General features: G+C 35.6%; 1 protein-coding gene across 1 annotated transcript in view; it reads right to left on the reverse strand.

Moving 5' to 3' along the window:
• The window catches only part of GPM6A (glycoprotein M6A), a 167,774-nt gene that overhangs the window by 34,191 nt on the left and 106,459 nt on the right, over positions 1–27,124 (reverse strand). Inside the window, exons 2-3 of the mRNA XM_008065335.2 lie at positions 25,502–25,694; positions 6,550–6,706 (exon numbers count right to left, since the gene is read on the reverse strand). Coding sequence (XP_008063526.1) covers positions 6,550–6,706; positions 25,502–25,694 — 350 coding nt within the window. The remainder of the gene's footprint in view (positions 1–6,549; positions 6,707–25,501; positions 25,695–27,124) is intronic.

Genomic DNA, 27,124 nt, shown 5'->3' on the forward strand with positions numbered 1-27,124 from the left:
ATCAGAGTCTGTGTGATCACCTCTCTCTATCTGAATACCTGTGTGCCATGAATGTGTGTAAGTGTGCATGCATTATTATATATCTCCACAGTCTCGTGAACGTGTCTGAATATCCAAATCGCTGTGTGCTTGCCTCTGCACTTATCTTTGTTCTGTGAGCATGTATGCGTGTGTCTCTGTGAAGGAGTGTGTGTGTGTGTGTGTGTGTGTGTGTGTGTGTGTGTGTGTGTGTGTGTTTTAAGACACTAAATTTTAGGGACTATCTAGAATGTAGTTTCTTGATGACAACTTTACAGTTTTGAGAAATTTACTTAAAGACTCACTCCTTCCTTACAAACAGTCATCAAAAGCCCATCAGTCACAGAAAAGCATCTTAGACTACTCAGTTTTTTCATATCCTGCAGGATATCCTCGTATTTTAAAAAGGAACAATTCTCAATTGTTGATAAAAGCTAAGGTTAAAATGAGGACATCTCTGTAATGAAGGAGCTTTCCAATTACCAATGAATGATCTCACTTAGCTGTTAAACAGAAAGTGGCTGGTGAATTATGAAAGACTCATGAACAGATAATTGTCCTATTAAATTTGTTCCCACCCAAAAAAACATGAAATGGTGAAGCACATTCTGATCATGAGGTTAGGAGCATGGGTTCTGTGCTGGATGCTCGAATTCAAATCTGTCTCCATCAACCATTGCATACTCTGGGCAAGCCATTCATCTTCTCTAGGTGGCAGCCTCTTCGGTTGTGAAATTAGGATAATTCTGGTATCTATGTTGTATCATTTTTTGGAAGAATAAATGTCTTTGTATTTTGGAAAGTGTATAGTATAGCAATCAACATAAGAAAGCAAATAACAAGCATTTCCTAGTACTATAACTGAAACTAGTAGTAGTACTAAAATTTGACTTTACACTATAAAAATAAGCATATGAGTTATGGGTTGAGTTGTATGAGCTATGACATACAAAATAGATTTTAAGGTAATTACATAGAATATATCTTATAAATACTAGTCTAATATGCTGTGGTCAAAATCTACAAACATTTGAGGCTTACAAGGAGAGTAATAAAAAAAAAACTGATATATAAGTTGAGTATCCCTTATCTGATATGCTTGAAACTAGAAGTGTTTTGAATTTTAAGTTTTTCAGATTTGGGGAATATCTGCATTAAGTTTACTGATTGGGCAGCCCACATCTGAGAACCCCAAATCCTAAATGCTCCAATGAGCATTTCCTTTAAGTACCATGGTGGTGCTCAGAAATTTCAGATTTTGGAACATGTGAGATTTTGGATTCTCAGATTAGGAAACTCAACTATAAAATGTTATCTATGAAACAAGTAACAACAGTAGTTACTTAATTTTATGGCTTTAAAAATTGTGTATGGAACTTCTCAAAAGAAGATATACGGGCAGCCAATAGACACAAGAAAAAGTGCTCAGCCTCACTCATCATCAGAGAAATGCAAATCAAAACCACATTGAGATGCCACTTAACCCCAGAAAGAATGGTCATCATTAACAAAACAAACAAGAGATGCTGACAGCAGGCAGACAAAAAGGGACACTTCTATACCGCTGGTGGGAATGCAAACTAATGCAACCTCTATGGAAGACAGTGTGGCAATTTCTGAAAGAACTAGCAACTGACCTTCTATATGACCCATCAATCCCCCTACTGGAAATATACTCAGAGGAATGCAAATCATTCTACACAAAAGATACCTGCACACGCATGTTTGTTGCAGCTCTATTCACAATAGCAAAACATGGAACCAACCATGCTGCCCATCGAAGCTGGACTGGATAAAAAAAAATGTGGTACATATACACAATGGAATATAATGCAGCCATAAAGAAGGACAAACATATGGACTTCGCAGCAACTTGGATGGATTTAGAGTCGATCATACTCAGTGATCTATCACAGAAACAAAGAACAGAGTACCATATGTTCTCACTTATAGTCGAACCTTGAACAATTATCATAATACTATAAGAAAGGGATCGGCAGTTGTGGGAAACTGTTAGGGGAGGGAGGGGCACACCTCATAAGTGAGGGTACCTGCATAATGAACATTTGTGCACCTAACCCTGAATTGTACCCCACATCTTTAAAAGAAAAGAAAAAAGAAAAATAAAAGATAGTCACTAAATCTAGTCCACACCCTAGGAGAAGGGAGTTTAACAGCAACTCTTGAAGAAAGTAGCATCAAATAATTTGTAAATGTAATTTCATACAGTATATGAAATTAAGGCTATAAATTAGTTATTCCTAGAATCCACTGCTATTGTTGAAAAGTCCAAAGCCATTTTGATATCTGATGCCTAAACTTCTCTTGATCCCGCTGTTGTATAATTTCATAAAGATGAGCTTTGGTGTGAATGTTTTTTAACTTATTTATTGTACTGGGTTTTTAATAGGCCATTTAAATTTGGAGACTCATTTTCTTCAGTTCTAACACTATTTATTTTGTTATCTCCATGATAATTTTGTCTCTACGATGCCTCTCTTCTTTTTCTGTATAACTGCTATCATTTGGATGTTGGACTACCTAGAACTTGTAAACCTAAAAAAATAAAAAAAATTTTAAAATGTATATGGAATAATGTTGCAGTTTTATTAGTTAAATTGTGTTCTCACAAAATTCATATGATGAAATTCTAGCACCAGTAGCCCAGAATGTGAACTTATTTGGAGTTACAATCTTTACAGAGGCAAGCAAGCTAAAAATTAGGTCACAGGTTGGGCCCTAATGCAGTATGACGGCTATCATTATAAACGAAAGGAAACTTGGATGCAAACATGCACATAGACTGAATACCACATGAACAAGAGGGTAATGATCAAGGTGGTCCTTCTATTAGCCAAAGGTTATCAGAAGCTAGGGAAGGAATATGGAACAGATTCCTCTTCACAGCACTTAAAAGGAACCATCCCTGTTGACACCTTGGTCTCAGACTTGCAGCTTCCAGAACTGTGAGGCCATAAGTTGCTTTTGCTTAAGCCATCAAGTTTGTAGTATGTCATTATGGAAGCCCTAGCAAGCTTCCAAAACGCTTCCAAAGTTTTTATTGTTTTGCTTAATTCTTAGTGCAGATATATTTATGGAAAATAATGTATTCATTTCCATGGAGAATACTAAATTTAGGAATTCTATTACTTCAAAAGTGTTGGATTTTAAAACCTAAATATCAGAACAAGTATAGATAAATTCTGAGATCCATAATGATGTCATAGTAGCAATGAGAAAATTAGTGATAGGTGCAATAAATACCCCCAAGATTTCAAAATGTGACACATCAATGCCTCCCAAGTCACAACAGAATAAATATGTTTTGATTTAAAATTAAATGGAAAAAATGGTTAGGAGAAATAAATATTTTTATATTAAACTTAATAAGTTCATGTTTACTGTATTCAAATAACATGTTTGTACTCAATTTGGTGCCATTTACTATTTAATATAAATAGGTTTTATTATTTAAAATATTTTAATAACCTTTCATATGGTGTTTTAATAAAGAAGTTAATAATGATTTTCAATCCCAAAGGTTAATACTGTGGTTTTGTGTTTAATATGCCTTACATTTTGGATTTCGAATGATAGTATTGACATTATGAAATGAACTTGAATTGGCCTTGATACTCCATGACAGGAAACACAAAATGCAGATCAAGTTATGTCTTCAAGGGCAGTCAATAAAATAGAGAATATTGATTGGCATCCTCTATTCAGTGATACAATGCTGCTTTAAAATTAATTGCATTTGTGCTGATGTAATTTCAGTTAGGAACCATTTTACTTATTATGCAGCACAGAGAAACCGAGATTGAATAACAAGTTTCTGTTGGTATCAGTTCCAGAAGCTTTTCATATAACACGGTTGTTGTAAAAATAAATTATTCACCATTCCAAGTATAACTGTATTAGCATAACTTCCAAAGCACAGACACTTGCAAAGCTAAAGAGGACAGGAAAAAGAGGTTAACAGGCTAATTTGTTGAACATAAGGTTAGATACAACCTACCTACAAATGAAAAAGAAATAATTGAAGCAGAATGGAAATAGGAAAGAAAGGAAGATACGTCTTTATTTTCCCCTTTGATTTTCTGGAGCTACAAGTCCTGTATGATAAGTTAGCTGGGATGAGGGGGTATGTGGAAGAGGAGAGGTGGCAGGGTCTGCAGTCTGGCTGCAAACACCACTATCATGAAGGCAATGTGGAGCTACCCAGGGTGTGGTTGCACGCCTCATCCACTGCACTGCAGCCTCTGCAGAGCTCCAGGGAATGCAGCTTCTACTTCTGCCTGGGTTCTGTTCATTTCCTGAGTGGCAGGGGGTTGTTGCAGGAGTGGGTGGGGGGCATCTTGGTGGGCTGACTCCCTGCTGTGTTGCCTCTGGAGAAGCCCACGCAGCTGCTGCCATCCTTCTGGTCTGTTGGGTGGGACTGGTAACACAATTGATACTATTATAGAAAAAAAGAACGTGGCTCCTGTTTTGCTTTAAAAATTCCTATTTGAGATACCTTTAAGATGCCTGAATGGCAGGCAGATACTTAACTATACATTTTCTTTTGTGATTTTTTTAAATTGTAAAGTAATTTTCCAAATCTGAATGCAACAGTTCAATTAGCTTCATTCTTCTTGGCAATAGGTTATTCCCTGATGGCAAAATGTACTTACAGACCCCCTTATCTCTGTTTCACTAGCGCTTTACCAGTTTCTTATTGCAAATGAGTCAACTGTGATCCAGAGAAGTGGAGCGACTTGCCGTGGCACACAAGTAACTTTACAATGACACTAAGAAAAGGTTTATGCAAACATCATTGCAAAGACAGGTGTAGAGCTCAGCTTGACTTATTACTGTGCACAGGAGTTATGTATCTATCTCAATTATTCTTTTTCTTTTCCGATATAAAGTTTGCTGAGTGTATAAGAAGAATTTATCACTTAGGATATAGGATTTTGTTTTTAGGGGTTGGGGGAAGGGAACATATCAGGAAATTGCTACCTATAAACAGAGATTGATTTGATTAGATCCGAAAGATAAAACTTGAAGCTATTCTTGAACTAATTATGGAAAAATGCAATGGATATTGTTTAACAAAATGATGGAACTATACTGTTGGCAGGATATCAGTCAAGTTTATTTTCTACAAACTGTAATTGATGAGGACATGGATGACATCTTCATGTTTCTTAGAAATAATCTGTACATGTGGGGAGCGGGTAATAAATGTTATTTCTAACCAAAAAGAAAAAAAAAGAAAAGAAAAGGCCCATTATTAATTGAATTAACTATACTCTACTTGGCAGAATAGAAATGAATCCAACATCAGAACTTGCATTTTTTACGAGAGAAATTGCTTAGGCATCACTGAGATTGGCCCACTCTAGTCATATCTTATTTACTTCATTAATCCAACATTTTTGTGTAACTGAACTTTCTCCACATCTGTAGTTTGTTATTAATGATCCAATGAATGTAGATACTAAGTCCAGTTTAAAATCCCTTAGTCACATTTTGGAGATTCTTGATTTGTTCCCACTCATATATTTTACACCTTTGGGTACTACAGTAAGCGTTGTCCTAAAACAGAAATAGATGAATCTTACAAGAAATTACTCCAGAAACCACTACAAACACCCAGAACTCAGAAAAACGATGTTATGGACTAGTGTTGCTAATAACATTCAGCAGCATAATAGAATTTGTTACAAGGTGGTATAAAAAATAGTTTGAGATCAACAGGCGCTTTTAACTGTTCTGTGAAACCAAAGTAAGTTTATATTATACCTTATTAGAAACAGCTTACTTAACATAAATTATATGCTATAATTAAACACACATCTTTATATAGCATTAGAAGAAAAGAAAAAATATGTCAGTCAAGGATAGAAACTTCAACATTTTATTATGGAAAAATTATTCTGCATAAAAAAATGCAAAAGTACTTTCAACTATGTCACTTATTTTCCACCACACTTGGGCAAAAGCAGATATACATGCATTGTTGGCACTGTATAACTCTAGAGCATGACTGTACATTTAATTTACCATTAAATGTCATATCAATAAAGGTTTCAGGCTAAAATTAATAGAAGTCTTGTCTAAGTCAATAGAAAACAGAAACAACATGATGTGGTTGCCCCCAATTTTGCAGTAAAATACAGAGATGTGTGTTTAAAAGGAGGAGATAGACACATGTACTGCCTATAAGCTGCTGATGAGTTTTTTTCTATTATTCTGTATAGGAACCTTAAAGTCCCTTGAAGAGAGAATTTTTAAAAATCACCCCATAGCCTTGCTACTTCTAGAAACAAAACTGGTTGGGCTGCATATGGTTTGGGAATTTGAAACTGAATTTTCATAAGAGATCATCTTAATTTAGGAAATAATGTTATCAAGTTTTAAGATAGCCATCACAGGAGGAAATGCTACTGTTAAAAAAATCTTTAATTTTCAGGAGATGAATACAAACACCTGCATGCTATTGAAACAAGTCCACATTAAACACTGAGTGTAGAGAAATTAACATACCCAGGCGCTCACACATCTGCCGCAAGTGGTGATTTTGAAATCCCCATAGAGATCTTTGATGGCACCAGTTGTGAAGAAACCTTCCACCATCAGCAAAATGCCATACACAAAGAATGCAGCTGCGATGCCATAGATAACATACTTAAAGATGTCAATCCTGAGGGAGAAAAGACAAAGTGATTTATTTCAATAACTTATTTTATCGCTGGTCTGCGGAAACGGATCCTAAAGTGTTCATGGTCCTTTGGGAATGAACGTTATAGAATATGTATGTACATAATGGAGATTGGATTTTTAAATATTTTTGCTTCGTATGTCTCATGTTTATATATGTTGTTCTGTCACTTCCAATATGTGCCGACAAAGGACTTGGGGCTTTCATGTCTGTAGGTTTCTTTCTCTTCTTTCCCAGCCTCCCACTTCCCGGGGTTCACACCAATGTAGTCTTGAATAAGCAGTAAATTATGCTTCCAAAGGAGTTTTTCCTTATTCATTTGTTAAGTAGGATAATCATCATACACTATTCGTAACTGGGACAACATACCTAATGTAAAGATTGACATGTATTACACCAATTTAAAAAGCTGTATTAAAATAGGAAGGAAGCTTTATGATCAATGATTCAGTAGTCTTACCGAAAATGACATAAACTTCTTATTTTTGTCATTATAGCCTGTTATAGCTATGTTTTATTTCATACTTACCATAAAATATCATTAATACATGCCACTGATAATGTCAAAAATGAAAGACATGGTTTCATGGACAACTTTGACAATTAAGCCTTTGAGGTAGAATTGCTCATGGATATTATACAGAATTGGGACTGAACCAAGTTACAGCATACTTCCATAGAGGCAAGGGAAGGTACTCTTCCTTTTCTCACAATTAATTTCTCAATTTTAAAAAAAGCATGTGGCTAAAATAAAGCATTTATATAGAAAATACTAAAATATGCCCACACAGAACTGATACATAGGTGATAGATGGGTATATGGATAGATAGGGTTAATTCTTCTTCCATGCCTATGTAGGATATGAATATTCAATGACATTAAAAAGGACAATTAGCTCATTTATGATTAACAGTCCATTTGCATTTCCACGTTTTGAAAACATCAATGATATATATGTGTCTATATGCATATTCCAAATAATATCTTTTAAAACTGTAGTTATAGTCATAATCACAGGTACAGCCTATAGTTAGAGAATATTCCACTAGGATTTATGATTATATATTGCCATAACCAATATAAACATTTTTCATTCAATATACTCAGAGTTATGAAAGTGTCAATGAAATTCAGATGTGTAGATAACACCAACTTAATGCTATATAACAGCTACTTATCCTGAGAAATAGATTATTTACAATATTTGAAATGTATTAACCATATAGACTTCTTTTTTGACAGAGGCCATGACATCCTAACCTAAAAGTTAGGACAGTATCAATATTTAACTAACTGTCGATGCTCAGTATTTTTTTGAGACTGTGAAATGAATTCAGTGAGCATGGCATACATTTAAAACACTTCCAACAAACCCACCAATCTTCCTCTTAACTTCTAAATTTATTCAGAATTAATATTTTTAATAATTTACTTAGTATAATTTCCCTTTAATTTTTGACATCTCAACTACAACACAGTTTCTTAAAGGTAGAGATCTGTATCATTTATATTAACTGCTATATCCCACCCAGAAGTGTATCTGACAGTGCTAGATAAGAAAGTTTGAAAATTAAAAGTAAGTATTAAATGAATATATGCTTGAGTAATCACAAAAGGGTAACAAATAATGGAAGGATGAACAGCTTATGATAGTATGCATGTGTACATCTAACTCTATTTCATCCCAGCTCTGACACTCTCATGGAAGAAAGAGCCTCACTAATATTCTTATGTTTTTCATCATTAAAACTAACTTTCAAATGTCAGTTATTAATCAAGATAGTACTGTGCCAATTATAGCTTGTCTTGTTGAAATAATATGTATAAAATAAATATGTTTCACACACAAACTTTATTTTTTATAAAAATTTAAAAAAAAGCCTCTTAACTCTTACCTATATCTTTCTTAGGAAATAATTTTGATTAAATTCTACAAATCCATTTAAATATTCATCCCATTATCTCTTTCCCAATTAAAACATGTTGGATGCACATCCTTCATGGTTCAAACTCAACTTGTCAAATTATTTAAATAAATTTCAGCATTCCAGTGTCTTATTTCTTTTCAACAGTAAGTGTTTAAAAATCAACTTTAAGATTCATCAGTGTAATTTGGATACTTTTCAATTCGCTTGTATGACAGCATTTGTTGTTCTATCTTTTTAAATAACAGTACTTTGAGAACTAAAAATTCAAAAATGTGTGAAGTATGAACACATTTTTGCTATGGTAAAAATTTCATTTTCATTGGGTAATTAATGTTTAGGCTATAAATTTGGTCTGAAATGTAACAATATGTTCTCCTACCATTTTGGGAAGTGGGAAATTTGACATCTTCCCTCTTGGACAAATAGGTTTCCTCTACTTTTCAACATGCTAATATATCATCAAGAAACGCAGAAAAAAATTATTGGCTTAAGACAAAAACATCTAAAGCAGGGAATTATTTTCCTAGAGAGGGTATGGGCATGGGTAGAGAAAAGTACTAATGATCGGGGTAAAAGGAGAAACAGAACTTTACATTACGTGACTGAAAATATCACAAACATGCTCAATAGGAAGAATTTGGCCAAACAAAAGAAGAGCTTTCAGTGATTTTCCCAGTTTTAATACTAAATCAATTACTGAGTAATCCATTTTAATCTCTATAATTATTGCTCAGAAAATCTTTCCAGATCATTCCAGCTCTAAAAGTTTTGCTGATTTAACTGAACAAAAACTTTACACTTTCCAAAAAAATAAATATTTGCTGAATGAATTTTTTCTTGAAGAACCTATGAATTAAAAGTAAGAGCCTGCTGGGCTCGGGGACTCAGCCTGTAATCTCATGCCTTTGGGAGGCTGAGGTGAGTGCATTGCCTGAGCCCGCAGATTCGAGACCCGCCTGGGCAGCGAGACCTCATCTCTACAATAAATCAAAACATCAGTGGTAGCGCATGCCTGTAATTCTGGCTACTTGGAAGGCTGAGACGGAAGGATCACCGGAGCCCAGCAGGTCGAGGCTGTGGTGGCCGGGAGCGGCCACTGCACTCCAGTCTGGGCGACTGAGTGAGACTCCAACTCAAAAAAAAAAAAAGTAAGAGCCTATATTAGAAATCCTGATACAAACGTATCACCATATCTAAATGTACCAGTCATGAAAAACATTAGCCTAAATTGTGAGCAAATTGAAGAGCCCTTTCAACCCAAGAGACAACAAAGCAAAGGAGTTTTAGCCTAAATTAGTCACATTAGGGTTAAAATGTGGCAACAAAAATGGCTATTTCTATTACATTTTTGGACCTCAATTGCATTGCTTCATTTAGCACAGTGTATATATAAACACAGTTATGTATTATTTTTAATTAAATTGCTTCACTTAGCACAGTATTATGTAAACACAGTTATGTATTATTTTTAGGAAAAAAATAGAATTTAGATCTCAATTTCATCATGTGGAAGCATCCAATTAATATTTCAAATTTCCCACTCCAGCAATACAGGCACACACACAACCACATTCACGCACACGACGTCACACCAGCAAGGCAAATACCTCATGGAAAATCTGGAAGAGAACTATCAATGGTAGTGGAAAATAAAGAATATTCTGGGAGTAGGAGTTTTATTGAAGAAAAGAAGGGGCCACAGTATGTGGAGAGGTGTACATATTAGCTAGAGGTCTATTTTTGAAGTCTTGATGCTACTTTGCAAGAAAATGCAAGCTTCAAGCTTGACTTGTACTCTCTCTTCTCATTAGTTAGAGTATGAGTAGAGTGACTAGGGTGGCTTTAAGTGAAGGGGGGAGTCTGTGACTTCACACAGGTGCATAAATGAGGGAATGGAAAGTTGGATGACTCGAATGGAGATCTAGAGATTCTGGAACAATATTTAAGAGAATGCATGTAACAGCATACGGGAATTTGTTGCCTATAAGGAGAGAGAATTTAGTAATGTTCAATGTCCCAGAACAATTGTTTAGTGACTGACTTTCACTATGTGAAAATCTAAATAGTGCACAATTCGAATTGTCAAGGGCAATGAAGCAGAAGACGTGAGTTGTGTAAACCTGTCATACACTTGAAAGAATTGGAGGATTTCAAATCGCTCATCTAATTTGACATGAGGAATGCTTTGAAATACAGTGTACTGGGTTTTTCTAGAAAATATTTGGATTAAAATGGCATATTTCTTGAAAATATTTTTCCTTGAAAATAATTTAAAATATTTTATTTTAAAAATGTGATAAATGAGGAGTCCATAGAACAACTTTATATCTATTTTATAATATTTTATCTCATTTACGTTACTGGTTTCTCACATTTTTATGAATTGTCAATTCATGTGTTTTGCACGTTTGTCTATAAGATATGTGTCCCTGTCCCTCCTTCAATTGTTAAAAGATCTTTGTAAATTAGGGATGTTATATTTTTACCTGTGGTACCTGTTGCTAGTATTTTCTCTTAGTTTTCCATTTGTCTTCTGACTTAGCTATTGCATTTTTGTCATGCAACTTTAAAAAAAAAAGAACCAGAAATTTTATGTTGTAGATATTATCCAACTTTTATTACATCTGAAATTTTAATCACGGAAAACTTCACCTGCACCAAATCAGAGAAATTCACCTGCACTTTCTTCCAGCATGTCTACAGATTTATTTATTACACTCAGACTTCTGATTAATTTAGTTTTTATTGTCTGGGTGGTACAAGAATTGGATCTGATTTTATCTTATTTTTCAAAGTAGCTGTCCAGTTGTCCCAACATCATTTATTGATAAGATCATCTTTGTCACACTAATTTTAGGTCTACGTCTGTCATATGATAAGTTTCTTTATCTAGATGTGTCTATTTCTGTCTTTTTCATTCTGTTCCACAGATCTGTCTGTTCACGTGCCAGTACCAAATTGTTCTAATCATAGAGGCTTTGAGATGTAATATTTTGTAAAGTTAGACCCGCTCATAGCTCTTCCTCTTCTGCGTTTCCTTAACTATTCTTGTGTGTTTAATTTTAACACAAACTTTAGGCTCAGCTTGTCTAGTGCTATTGAAAAAATCATTGAAATTTTTTAGGGTACATTGACTCTATAAATTAATTCTGAGATAATTAACATTTTGATAATCCTCACCAAGAGCATGGAATACCTTTGCATTTGTTCAAACCTACTTTTATATCTTTCATGTGTTTTACGGTCCACTTCAATTTTGATCCTTTCTTGTTACTAATTTGCTATTTTTGATGACTATAAACCAAATTTACTTTTACCAATATATTTAGAGAATTACTATTTATTCACGCAATTGCTACTGGTTTTTTTTAATGTAAACTTTATATCCTGCTTTGTTAGTAAATCATCTTATTTGAATTGGCTTAATAACTGATCCTGTAAAATTTTCCATCATGCTATCTGCAAATAGAGGGAATTTTATTTGTTTGTTTGTTTTGAGTTGGGATCTCATTCTACTGCTTAGGCCGGAGTACAGTGGCATAATCATGACTCACTGTAACCTTGACCTCCTGGGCTCATGCCATTCGCCTGCCTCATCCTTTTGAGTAGCTGGGACTACAGATGCATGCCATCATGACCCACTAATTTTTTTTTGTTTGTTTAAGATGAAGTCCTTAGGTTGCCTAGGCTGATCTTGAACTCCCAGTTCAAGCATTCCCTCCACCTTGGCCTCCCAAAGTGCTAAAGTTACAGGCGTGAGTCACTGAGCTCTGCCTAGGGGGAGTTTTATTTCTTGTTTTCCCTTTCTTATATCTTTAATCCAGAACAATATTAAATGAAGCAGAGATTATCCATAGTTTCCTTGTTCTTGGCTTCAACGGGAGAGTCTCATTGAGTAATAGTCTAAGTTTAAGATTGTAACATTTGTATATGTATTCTATCTATTCCTATTTTCCCAAGATTTTTTGGGGGGAGGCAGCATTTTTACTTACATCACTTCCAAATTAAAATAAAAATAATCAAGTCTTATGGAAATGAGCTCTAGTCCCTTTTTTGAACCTAGAAAGACACTTCCCTGTTTGTCTTTCCTGTATGTTCTGAGGTTACAAGTTGCCACTTATGCTCACCAGAATTCTTCTCAGAGCAAAAAACAAGAAATCAGAAGTATTTTCAGAAAAAAAAACTATATATGTACATATATATTTGTGAATGTATATACACAGGCATGCTTACTTCTTGTGCATTTCTAAAAGTTTCTACCATTTTTATTCTTACAAAAAGTTTTTACAGGCAGCAATTGTTGTAAGAGTAAAAAAAAAAAAAAAAAAAGAACACTGATTACTGTGGTAAGCTATAATCTCCCTCCCATACATTCACTTCCTAATCCCTGAAACCTATGAATACTACTTGACATGATAAATATCTTTGACATGATAAAGGCACGAATATTACCTGTTATGGCATAAATTATGATTAATGACCTTGAGAGAAAAAGCTTATCCTGGAGTATCTAGATGGTTCCTCAGCGCAATCATGTTTCCTTATGAGAGATGGGGGTAGGTGTGGAGAGAGACACCCAGAAGAGGAAAAGGTGCTGTAAAATTGAGTCAGGGATTGGAGTGTTGTGGCCCCAAGCCAAGGAATGCCCCCAACCCCCAGAACCTGGAAGAGTCAAGAAACAGAATTTCCTCTATGATCTCAGGAAGGCAGGCCTACGGACACCTTGGCTTCAGACTTCTGGTCTCACCAACTATAAGACTACATGTCTGTTTTGTTTGTTTTGTTTTTTTAGTTGGAGGCCTACTCTGTCAGCCATGCTGGAGTGCAGTGGCACACTCACTGCCACCGCAGCCTCGACCTACTGGGCTCAGATGATCCTTCCATTTCAGCCTTCCAAGTAGCTGGAACTACAGGCGTGTGCCACCACACCTGGCTACTCTTGATTTATTGTAGTGACAGGGTCTCGCCATATAGCTCAGCCTGTCTTGAACCTGTGGGCTCAGGCAATCCTCTCGCCTCAGTCTCTCAAAGTGCTGGGACTACAGGTGTGAGCCACCGCAACTGGATCTATGTCTGTGGTTTTAAACTGTCAATCTGTGGTCACTTGTTATGGTAGTTACAGAAAACTGATATAGTTATTCTATTTATTCACTCATTAATTCATTCCTTCATTTATTATGTGGGCTTTTTTTGTTGTTTGTTTATTTGATCCTGAATATAAGGACTCCTTGAAACTAATTCTGACATTGTCTAATGCACTGTTGCAAATCGTTTATTAGAACACAGCGGTTTGACAGTAATGCAGATGAGTTGCTGGAGTATGCAATATTTCTCCTTAGAGTTGAAAAATGGCAATTTTAATAAGGAGAAAAATGGCTGCTTCTCCCTAAGCAGTTAAAATCAATGCATTACTGAGTAGGAGATACCTGGATTTCTCAGTCTAGGGTATAGTCATATGAAAGTGGATGGCTTCAGTTGCATTTCTATCAGACTTCAGAAAAGAACATAACAGCAGTAATTTTAGTGACTGCATTGAAGCTGGTTTGAAGAGTTCCTAGCTGTGATAAAGAAAATTCATGGTCTTTCTGTGATAGAAAACACATAAATGATATTTACCTTCCTAACAGATTTTTAAGTGTAAAATACAGTGCCGTTAACTACTAGTACAATGTTGTGTTGAAGATCTTTAGAACCTTTTCATATTGCATGATTGGAACTCTACAAGCATTGAGCAGCAACTCCTCATCTTCCATAGTCCCCAGCCCTGCCAACCATCATGCTACTTTCTGTTTCTTTGAGTTTGACGATTTAGATATCTCTCATATAAATGGAACCAGGCAGTCCTGTCCTTCTGTGACTGGCTTATTTCACTTAGTGTAATGTCCTGGAAGTTCATCCATGTTTTAGCATAATGACAGGATTTCCTTCTTTTTCTATGCCCAAGTAACATTCCATTGTATGTATAGGGCACATTTTCTTTACGCATTCACCCCTTGATGGACATTTAGGCTGTTTACATGTCGTGGCGGTTGTGAATAATGCTGCTGTAAATATGAGAATACAAGCAACTCTTTAAGATTCTGATTTCAATTCTTTTGTATAAATACTAAGAAAGAAGATTACTGGATCATACAGCCATTTAATTTTAATTTTTCAAGGAACTGCTGTACTGTTTTCCACGGTGGCTGCACTATTTTACATTCCCACGAAGGGTGCACAGGATTTCAATTCCTCCACATACTCACAAACACCTGGTATTTCCTTTTGTTGTTTATAATAGCTATTCTAACAAGTGTGAGGTGACAACTCATTATGGTTTTTATTTGCATTCCCAGATGCTTAATGATTTTCTCTATTTCTGTAAAAATTGCACTGCGATTTTGATGGGGCTTTCATTAATCTATAATTTGCCTTGGTTAGTACGGGCATTTTAACAAAATTAAGTCTTTCAATCCATAACACAGGATGTCTTTCTATTTATGTGTCTTTAATTGATGAAATAATTGTTTCCATGTATTTGTGCCTTCTTTTAATTTCTTTCAGTCATGTTTTATCGTTTTCACTCTACAATTCTTTTGCCTCCTTGGTTAAGTTTCTTTTTTTTTTTTTCTTTTTGATGCTATTGTACATGTTGTCATATAATATGAATTCAATTCTCTTAAATTTGTTAAGTCTTGTTCTGTGTTCTAACATGTCATCATCAATCTAGAAAAACTTTCCTGGTGCACTTGAGAAGAATGTGTATTTTACTGTTGTTGAGTGGCATATTCTGTACATGTTTGTTATGCCCTTTGGCCCATGATGTGATTCAAGTCTCTGTTTCCTGTCTGGATATTATAATCATCCTTGAACGAGAGGTACTGAAATCCCCTCTTATACGTGTGTTGTGGCTTATCACTTCCCTTCAGGTCTGTCAGTGTTTGCAGAACAATTTCGGAATTCCCTCCTGCATGTGAGCCTTCTCCCAATTTCACTGAGTTGTTCTCAGAGACTCCCGGGCATCTAAACTCCGCAGGCCCTGTCAGTGCTTAGAATGTGATGAGACGGGAACCAATCCCTTGCACAGACCGAACACACGGTACATGCTCCACCCTTCTCCTTTCTTCCCAGTGCTGAACTGCCCTTGGCCTGGGAGAGGGGCTGATGTGGATTGAGTGACATTGGTCTTCCCACTCATTTCAGTCTGGCTATTCTGGGTTTTGTGCTCGCCTGAAGTACTGCAGCCTCTTAAGTGGATTCTGGAAATCTCATAGGGGTAATCATCTGCATCTCTTGTTAAATAGGTGTTTCTGTGAGGGGTTAAGGGTTGGGACCTTCTCTTTCACCATCTTGCTGATGTCATTCCTCCCAAATTCATGCTTTATTTAATTGAAACATATGTAGATGCCAAATTTGGCATTTACGCTAGACACATAATTGCAAATTATTGGTGACAATGATAGCAATCATAAACCTTTTGGTTTTATCTTTTTAAAATTTAACTAAAACACTTTGCATGAATAGTTGGCAGTGAGTGCTGCAATAAACTGTCCTAGCTATGCATTAATTTCCTATGACTGCTCTAATAAACTACCAAAAATACGGTGGCTTAAAACAACACACATTTAGGTTTTTGCAGTTCTAGAAGTTAGAAGTTTAAAATCAGGTTCACAGAGTGGAAATCAAGGGGTTCCTCCAGAGACTCTAGGAGAAAGTTTCCTTGCATGCCCCAGCTTCCAGAGCTGCATTCCAGGCTTTCCTTGGCTAGTGGTCCCTTCTCCATTTTCAAGGCCAACAGGCAGCTCCTTGTTTCAGAGTCATATTCCCTTCTTTCCTGGTCAAAAAGGTCTCTCTGCTCTCTCATAAGCACATTTGTGTTGATTTTAAGGCCCATCTGGATAATACAGAAGGATCTTCTGACTTTGAGATCTTCTACTTAATCACAAGTTCAAAGTCCATTTTGCCATATAAAGTCATATATGAAGGTTACAGGGATTCGGAACTGAAAAGCTTTGGGGAGTCATTATTCAACCTGCCACAAGCTATAGCCTTCATTGAAGTTGAATGTTCTTTTCTTCACATTCAAATATTCTTGCAAAATGTTTTTCTTCAACTGATGAGGATGGACATTTCCTCATGTTACATTCGAAAATATATTTCAAAAGTTTAAGTCATCAAAATATTTAAACTGTAATAAACCTAACATCTTACTTGACTCCCTCTATCACAAAAGTACTCTTTGATCAGCATGCAATATATAAGCTTAAAAGAACAAAGAACTTCAAGTATTACATTAGGAAAATTAAGCTCTTAGCATCTACATAAATACGAGTTTTTGTCAATGATATATCAGCAAGATCCATGAATAACCTTCAACGATGATGTCACTGATTATAAGTCCACAGTAGGATGAAATAGAGAACCATAAGAAGTTTCATATTCACTATTTTTGGTTTCCAAAATGAAGATCCATATTATTGTATTTCTTAAGAGATACAAGTACTTTATGTCCTTTCTAAACACAAACTTTTAAATTTTCAATGCTTGTGTATACAAGTGCTTTACACATTATAAAAGCAAAATATATTCTTTGTAGGAAAAAGAAGCTTTTTAAGTGAAACAGAAAACAGACTTTTTCCTATTTATCCTATTAGTTTTAAACTCATAGTCATTTTAGTTAATTCTGCACAGCTATGTTTATTAAATACAGCTTTGAAAACTTCTTTTAGTCGATATATTATGAATATTCAAAATTAATAATATTTTTTTCAATAATTTGTATGATCATGGCACATTCTATCATTTGAAGATATCATGATATATTTTACTAATTGCTTACTTTTGTCCAGTGGTAGGAAAAATAATTACCCCCTAAGATGTTCATATCCTAATCCCCAGAACCTGCAAATTATATGGCAAAAGGGATTTGGCAGATGTGATTAAATTAATGATCTTGAATGGGCAGATTATCCTGGATTATTTGGGTGGGCTCAATGCAAACACAAAGGTCCTTTAAAGTGAGAGAGAGAGAGAGAGGCAAGAAGACAGGCTCAAATTCACAGAAAGATTTGAAGATGCCACACTGCTGGCTTTGAAGATGGAAGGGGACCAGGAGCCAAGGAATGCAGGTGGCCTCTGGAAGGTAGAACAAGCAAGGATATGGCTTCTCCCCTAGAGCCTCCAGATGGAACACAATTCTGCCAACACCTTGATTTCAGACCATTTCAGTAAGCCCAGTAAGACCTATTTCAGACTTCTGACCTCCAGGACTCTAAGACAATAAATTTTGTTGTATTAAGTCACAAACCGTATGGCAGTTTGCTTTGCAGCAGCAATAGGAAGCTATAGTCTCACTATTACAAACAGCATGGTAATAATGATGACTTCAGACCGTCTTGTTCACAGTCTAGATTGTTTCCCTGGGATAAATTCCTAGAAAAATATTAAGCTACATATGGTCAAAATGGTGCCCATAAAGTTTGTGCCAAAATAAAATGCATGAATGAAAAGCAAGAGGTTCTTCTCTCTCTCTTTGTTTTCTAATGCCAGATGTTATCATTTAATTTTTCTGTTCATTTGATAGGTAGGAAATAACAGTATTATTTTAAATTGCTTGTCTTAGTTTACCAGTGAGAGTGGACATAACTTTATAAGTTATTAAACTTTTGTACTTTTGATGTATGTGTTTTTATATTTTGCCTTTAGCAGAATCTTTTGTTGCTGACTTATCGAGTCTCCATTTATTAAAATTAGAAAATCTTGTCATATAAACTGCAAATATTCTTCTCAGTTTCACACGCATTTTAATGTTTTTTATAATGTTTTAATGAACAAAATGTTACTTTATGTCAAATACATAAAATTTTCCTTTGCGAATTTTTATATTGCTTATATACTTCTAATCCCACAATAAAGGAAATCTTAATTTATACTTTCTCTAGCTTTTACAAATTAGCTCTCTTACTATAATTTGTAATCCACTTGAAAAAATATAAAAATATAAAGTAGTGGCATAGTTTTATATGTACTTATAACTACTTATATGTACTTGGGTTTATCTTCACCTTTCTATTCTGTTCCATCTGATGTATTTTTCTGTGTCTGTGCCAATACCACGGAGTATTAATTATTGCCGCTTCTCCAATCCCTCTGTTTGGTTAGCCTGATGCATCATAGAACTCAGTTAAAGTGGTAACTCTGCCATTCTCTGATTCATATCTACTTAGTCTGAGGAGGATGGTCCTTTGCTCATGTATTTTTCATGTGTCAGGGCTTGAGCACTAGGAAATTGTCTTATGCTGCTACACACACCTAAAGTTTCGCATAATGATTGGCACAAGGTATAACTCAATATTTTTTTTTGCCTGAGTGAATGAGTTATTTAAAAGACTAATCAGACAAAAGATCAGCCTGAAAAAGATATCTACATATTTGAAAAAAGAAATAGTATAAAATTGTATTAAATTCAAGATGTATAAAATATATTTTCATACTTGGTATTCACAATAACCCACTTAGTGAAACAAGCACTATTACTAAGATAGCTATTCTTGAATAAACAAGACTAGAAGAATTATAGGTCATAAGCATTTCAGACTTGGAAGTTCATTACTAGCCTTATCTAAGCACCTTCAGTGACAGGCAAGGCACTGAATTTTAAAGCAGTCCACCTACCTTCCAGAAAACTTTGACTTTTGGAAAGATCTTTTATATTGAGTCCCAAAACTATGTTTCTGTATATTGAAATATTTTGGCCTCTTTTTGAACTATATCGAACAATGCAAGTTTTCTTCTGCCTGCTGGCCTTATAAATATTAGTTTAGTGAATGATCATGTTCTTACTTGTAAATATTTTTCCCTAAAGTGGTTGCATTTCTGGCTGTTAGAAAAGAGAATAGAAATTAAATCTTTGAGTTCTAATCCAGCCTGAGACTTACTTAGACATATACCTGTGCTGAAATCCCTATCCTAGTCAAATAGTAAAACAGTAGAAGGATTATGGTAAGAAGAGTGTGTCCAGGGACAAACAGATTTTAGGCAGCATAATAGGTGTTAAAATTGTGATACAGCTTCAAAGAAGACATCAGCATCTTTATCATGACAATCTTCAGCACCATTATCGTCATCACAGTAAACAACCATAGACTGCTCATTATGTGTCAGTCATGTTAGAATTGTTTTAAATATCAACTAACTTTATTGTCATACAAACCTTAGAATGTAGGTAGCATTAGTATATTGCTTTTACTGATGAGAGACTGAGGCAGAGAGGTTAAGGAATGTAGCTATTTCATATTATTACTGCTTTGGGTTTTTTTTTTTTTTATCAGAAAACACTCATTTAAGGAGTACCAGCCTAGCTAAAATATTGCCTAATGAAATGCACATTATTTGATCATTATTTGAGAAGCCAGAAATTCAGTTTGATTTTTTGAACATAAGTTCTAGCTATGACTTAAACTACTCTTGACTTTTCAAGACTAATCAACAATCACACGTCAATACTAACTGGTCTGATTTTCAAACATTGTTGAGAGGAAGACTTCAGAAATCTGGTTTAACTGTCAACACTCTAGGTCAATACAGATAATGTGCACACCACTGCGATTTTTGTTAGCCTATGAAACCTTGTTTGTCTTAACAGGAATTCATGATTTTCCTCTCTCACGCCCACTCCCACTATCTTATGTGCATAAAATATTAACTAATTTATTATGTAGTGAATTCAGTTTTTGTGGCATTAACCTGAAATCATAGTGGACTAAAAAACCCATAAAATGTTGCAGATGCAATGTATTCACTCTGGAGGTCAATGGTACCAAAACCCAAATATAGTCCTTATCTAACAAATTATTGGAGGATCTATTTGTGAATAAGGCTGTTCTTGGTCATCCTCAGGGAAGTTATTGAAGAAGCTAAGTCCTTTAACCAAATTAATGGTTTGGATCGCTTTGAGATATCTAATTCTGTAATCAATCTCCGTATTTTATTGTCCCACATGAAGCTGCTTTGCAGAAGCAAACCTCTACTTTGTCAAATGAAACTTAAGGAGCACAGTTATAATGCCTTGCCAAGAGGCTCTCAGAAAAGAAATCACACATTGGGAAAAAATGTTCTTCTCACCAATTAGCAGAAAGTGGCAGTGCGGTTTGAGTGCTAAGTGGACCTAAATGGCTACGCTAAACAAGTGGAAGTTGTGGTTGGCGTGTGGGAATAACCTTCAGTGGGAACAGCAGGCTAAGCTACACGTTTATTATCCCAACAATTTGGAACTAATGAAAGACCTGAACTTGAGAAACTAAACTGACAGATTAAGAGGTTAAAAAAAACTTCTGGGAAACCCAATAGACGAGAAGAGACAAAAAGATCACTAAAAATAATATAAATGGGTAGCAAAATCTTTGAGAAATTCACTCTTCTCTCTCTGGAGGTCTTCACACCTCAAATGGAATGACCCAATACAATGTCATGGGTGACGTCAGCTGAAAATGTAAGAACTAGATTTCGGGTCAGCTCCCATTGGTGGGGGCTGATGGTATTTAGCATTATATGTCTGAAATATAGGTTGCATGAACAATAGAATTCCATATATGAAATAAAGGGCACAAGAATAAATAAGGGGTACAACAATAACAAATATTTGCAAACTTATTTATGATAAGTATGTTTTGCATCTCAACACCGTTTCCCTTTCATCTTTTCCATTCCTCTAACACCTCTGTGAAGCAGCCCTGTAGAGGGCAATTGCTACCTCCCCTAAATCTGTATGTATTCTTTGAGTCAATCAATTGTACTAATAGTATTGAGAAGTTTACAGTTCATACCTTCCTCTGTTTTCATGAACCATTTGTTGACAGGGAGAGAGTCCTAAACTATTCGGTAGCACCTCAAGACCTAGATAAGAAATTTTACTAATTTGAAATATGAAAAGAGACGTAACTGGGGCATTTATTTTATTCTAATCAAAATGGTAGTCTGAAACAGAGTAGTCACATGCCATTGAGTTTGCTTTTGCCCTTCATGTCTCCTTCTAGACCTGGAGATACCGAGTTGGAATATGCATATGTAAGTAAGAGGAAGGAGACAGTGGGAGAGACAGAGAGAGAAAGAGAGAGAAATTTTATGTTCCCTAAGATAAGGCAGTGACTCCTCAGAGCCTGAGAACTACAGGTAGAAGACCCTAGGCTTGGGCAACTAGTTTATCTTTTAGTTCCCACATCAGTAAATAAGCTTCTTTCCCAAGTATGTGATGCAGGAGTGATGAATGTGGTTGAATTAAGTATGAGAACTATGGGGAAAGGAAGCAGACTCTCTGTGAATTACTAAAATTAGACAAGTCTTTCCTCCACAATCATGCTCTTACACATTCTTTTCCAAACCTACCTTAGTTTATTTCCAAGTGAGATGTATTTCCTGCACCATATTGCTCCCACGCCTCTTCCTCATATTTCCTTATTTTACCTCCTCTGTTTCCCCTTTACCTTTTTCCATTCCTCTCATGTCCCTGTAAGGCAGCCTCGCATAAGGTAATCCATACCTTCCCTAAACCTGCATGTAATCTTCTAATTTATCAGTTGGTGCTAATCATACTAAGTTTACAGTCCATATCTTCCTCTGTTTTCCTGAATGATTTGTTGGCAGAGAGAGAGTCTTAAATCATTTGGTAGCACTCTAGGGTTTATATAGGGAATTTTAGTAATTTGAAATATGAAAAGAGAGATAATTTGGGCAAAATAGTATCCTTCTTCCCATTCCAAAAAAACATTCCTAGTTTCACATTTAATTTATAATATAACAGACATAAGGTAAAAGCATCCAATTAAACTGATCTTTCTTCTCAACTCTCACACACACTACCTTCAAGAGCTTTAGCAGAGCTCTACTATATATTAAAATTGTTGTCTCAATACCAAACAAATACCTTTTTTTTTTTTTAAGTTGAATCTCACTCGGTCGCCCAGACTGGAGTGCAGTGGTCGCTCCCGGCCACCGCAGCCTTGCCTGCTGGGCTCCGGCGATCCTTCCATCTCAGCCCTCCAAGAAGCTGGAATTACAGGCATGCGCTACCACGCCCGGCTGATTTTTTGATTTATTGTAGAGATGAGGTCTCGCTGCCCAGGCGGGTCTCGAACCCGCGGACTCAGGCAATCCACTCACCTCAGCCTCCCAAAGTTGCGGGATTACAGGCTGAGCCACCGAGCCCGGCTCAAACAAATATCTTAATGACTGATTGTTGATAGATGTATATAAGCGTCTGATACCATTCATTAGGTAGGCCTCTGACTTCTTACAAACTTATCATTCCATAGCTAAATTTTGCAATTTGGACGTAACTTAAATATAGAGAATCTGTAGATTTTAAGGACATCTGTGGTGGCTTAAAATAATGCATAGTGAGAACATATTTTGTCCAGGGTAGGCTGAGATAAAACTAAAAAGAAAATGTCAGTTTTATCACATTAAAATATAACTATGCAATCATTTTCTTAGGGTTCTCTGCAAACTAGCTTGCAATAATCCAAAGCATTTTAGTTATATTCCAAATGGTGACCATCACTTTCGTCTCTCAAGTATTGATCCATGCTATTTGAAACTAAGGCACTGATAGCACTGAATTTTGTTTATATATATATATATATATCTTTGTGTTTAATATGATGGACACTTATAAACTGTCTACTACACACTTAAAGGAATCAATTCAATGGATAATGTTAATTTTTCAGAACTAATTTGCAAAATACAGTTTCATTGGGAAATATACAACTTTTAACTTGCTATTAATTCTTTCGTTTTGGTTCGTTTTGTTTTCTGAGTCAGAGTCTCACTCTGTCATTCAGTCTGGAGTGCAGTGGCATGCTCACGGCCACCACAGCCTCAAGCTGCTGGGCTCAGGCAATCCTTCCATCTCAGCCTTCCAAGTAGCTGGTACTACAGGCATGTGCCACACGCCCGGCTAAGTTTTTTGTTTAGAGATGAAGTCTCACCAAGTTGCCCAGGATGATCTCGAACCCATGGGCTCAGGCAATTCTTCTCACCTCGGCCTCTCTGGGATTATAGGCATGAGCCACTGTACCCAGCTTAATTCTTTATTTCTATTTGTCAGTGGCCTTGGTGAAGCTCTAATTAGATACTTCAGAATTAGGGATTATATTTTTATAATAATTTCACTTCTTAACTGAGTGGCTAATTAATACCATTTCTCTAATTAGTATATATTTGTCAAGGGGAGTGGGTTCATTTTTTGATCTCACAACACCCTCTGCATTATATTCATTGTTTTCTAATCCGTCTTTGTGAAAGTTTTAAGTGACAATATATTTTAGATAAACATAAATATTTCAACATTAATTTACCAGAAATTCTACTAGGCACTCTGTCCAGAAATACCTGACCTCCACCTTCCAAAGTAAAGAATTCTTCTCACAATTCTATTCTCTTTCACGTTTTGTGGAAAATTAGTAACTTTAATGAGTAAAAGAATAATTATATGAATTTTATGAGACATATTTAGAGATATTCTTTGTGAAAAATAAATGTATAAAAATGACTTCGAAGAATACTTAGTTCAGCCCAATCTCCCTGTATCTGATGAATTATAGATAAATTTAGCAATATGATATATTTTTGACGTTGTAGTTGAAAAATAGTTGTCTTCTACCTAGAAAATTTTCTGATTTGACCAAGTGTTATCACAGATTAGGAATTTAGGCTATAATTACACCAAGACAACAGAAATCACTCTGCGTTAATCAGAACTGTGATCAATGTCTTTTATATTTAATAATAAGAGTAAAATGTAAAGCTATCCTAACCATCCAGATAACCACTAAGATTTGCAAATCTAAATGCATTGTGTTCCAGAAAAAGTATATATGCATTAAGAATGCTTGAATTTATTTAGAGTGACAAAATAAAGAAACATGAACAGCATTACAAACACATAGTGTCAGCAGCATAAAATATACACAAGAAGTTGCAAGGATAACAAAAGCTATAATGGCCCAGGAGACAATGTTTATTGTCAGTCGGAATTAACAGAAAAACTATAATACACGCATTATTTTCCTTTTGTGGGCTTAAAACTCACATAATATATTCTCTGAGTCAGCAACTTATTTGGAAATAAATTATTCTGTAATTCAGTCACAAACTCCTGTTCTCTGTAATATTAAGTAATAAGGCATTGAAATTTCGACAACAAATTTCACTTCCAGAATGCTTGAATGACTCTTTTTAGAAAATATTGTTTTAGCATCATCATAATTTAGTGATCTCAGGAGTTCACACTTTATGAGAGAAAAGCATGATTAGTATTTGCAAAAAAAAAAGAAAAGTTGCTCAATTTCTTATGATTTACCCTTTTACAGAAGACAATAAGAACTGTTCACAACATTGACCTTATCCCAGCAAGGCAGTGACAATAAGATGATATCATACTCATGGCTGAGCTCATGTTTCAAGAAAAGGTGGGAGCACCCATAGAGTTTTGGTGATTTTCCTAGAATTAGCAGCAAGATCCAGATTTGTGCCTGGCTCTGTTCTCTAGTCTCTGTTCTATTCTAGTAGAACAGCTTCTGCTCAAATTACAAGAGCAAGAGAAGTGAAAGTATTCCACTTCATGGTAGCTGAATTTTGGATAACACCTTACAGTCAAAGCATAGATTAAACCCTAATTAAGTTGGCCTCTGATGCCGTGCTATGTGCCTTGTATTGACTGTGAAGGTCAATGCTCTTCCGAATCATATACCTTAAGAGAATTTTTTCATATGCATCATCACCTCACTTAACTTTAGATGCCTATGTGTTTAACACGCAGCCATGTAAACACATTTATTCAAAAGAAGAAGCAAGATTATAGTGACTTACATGGTAAAAACGTCCAGTGTATCTCCAGCAGTTCTTGCCATCTCAAAGTAGGTTTGCAGAATGTTGACAGTTCCAGAAAGCGCTTCATGACCGCAGCCACAGAACAGGGCAACACCCGCATACAGCAGGATGGTGGCAATCAGAGAAGCATAGGGAATGCCTCCCAGGCATTTAATACAGCACTCGAAACACCCTGTAGATGATCAGAAAGTGAGAAATTCATATTTTCTTCTTAATCTAATTTTAAAATTTTTCAAATTTCAGCACTATGAGAAAATATATTTGATAGATACTTAGACAACCATATAAATCAAATACCCAGCTGCCTTGGAGAAGATTCAGATCAAGTTCCTTAATTATAAGTACATCCTCCACTAACAGGAGAATGTTTCCTACTACTGATGTTTCCTTGTCTACCCCCAAACCCAAAGCAGTCCTTCCTGTCCATCCCCAATCCAGACTTCCTATAATAATTAATCTTCACCATACCCACATGCATATAATTCTATCTTGAATTTATTGCTCTCCTATGGTTCTTGTAAGGACTAAATGTATTGATGTATTTTAAAAGTCCCCAACATAGAGTAACTACTCAAAAAATGTTAGCTGCCATTATTAGACATAATTTAACTATTAATAATATTAAATATTTTGGTGCTGGAATATGGTTGTCAAAAGTTTTTTGACCAACATGGTTACTTTTGCTTGTTGAAGTCTTGTCACTTTTGCTTATTGAAAAATAAGTTTTCTAGTTGACTGATAAATGTCTTCTAAGAAATTAACTGGAAATGTTTTAGCATATAGGTTTGGGAAAATATATATATATTGATAAGATACTATGTGCCAACCACTGTTGATCAAGGAAAACTTAGGTAAGAGGCTGACAGTCTGGATGCTTCTTCAGATGATCTCAAGTTTCACATGTACCCACTGCTGCCCCAGGGTCTCCCCCACTCATTCCAAAGATTTCTTCCTGCTTTCTTCCTTGTGGAAACTCTTGATCAAATCCCTCTTTGCAATGCTGAAGTCCCCCACCCAATTAATAACTTTTCCTTTTTCTTCAGAAGCAAATAGCAAACAAGATTTTTAAATGGATGGTTCTGATTGTGCTTAAGTAAGTCACAGAGGGATCTGTATATACTTTATCCAGAAGGCATAGATGCATACAGTCACATATGAAGCCTCTGATAATTGCACAGTTCCTGTGTGAAGTCACTTTATATTCAGAGATTGAGCTAGTCTGCTATTTTAATACTGTGTGTTTCACTAGCCTTCTTGAGAATTATAGCCCATCCCATCTGGCCCAGAGGAGGTAACAAAAGGAGTCTGAACATTCCCCATTTCAGTAGCTGTTGTTTATGCAGGCAAAATTATTTCCTGAACATTCTTCCTTCAACACGAATGCGCGCACGCGCGCGCGCACACACACACACACACACACACACACGTGGGGAAGTAGAAAAGGTTAGAACAGCTTGAAACTACACATAACAGGAAGAAATTTCACCAGCAGACGGCTGAGACCAAAGTGTGTAGTATCTGAATGTCACTGAACACAGTTTCGGGTGGAGATTAACAAGGTGGCAGAAGAATCTTTGGACTATTCTGTCTCTTAGTGCACTA

This window comes from Carlito syrichta, unplaced genomic scaffold (genome assembly GCF_000164805.1).
Source record: "Carlito syrichta isolate Samal-C Ts95f unplaced genomic scaffold, Tarsius_syrichta-2.0.1 Scaffold308237, whole genome shotgun sequence".
Classification (NCBI taxonomy): Eukaryota; Metazoa; Chordata; class Mammalia; order Primates; family Tarsiidae; genus Carlito; species Carlito syrichta.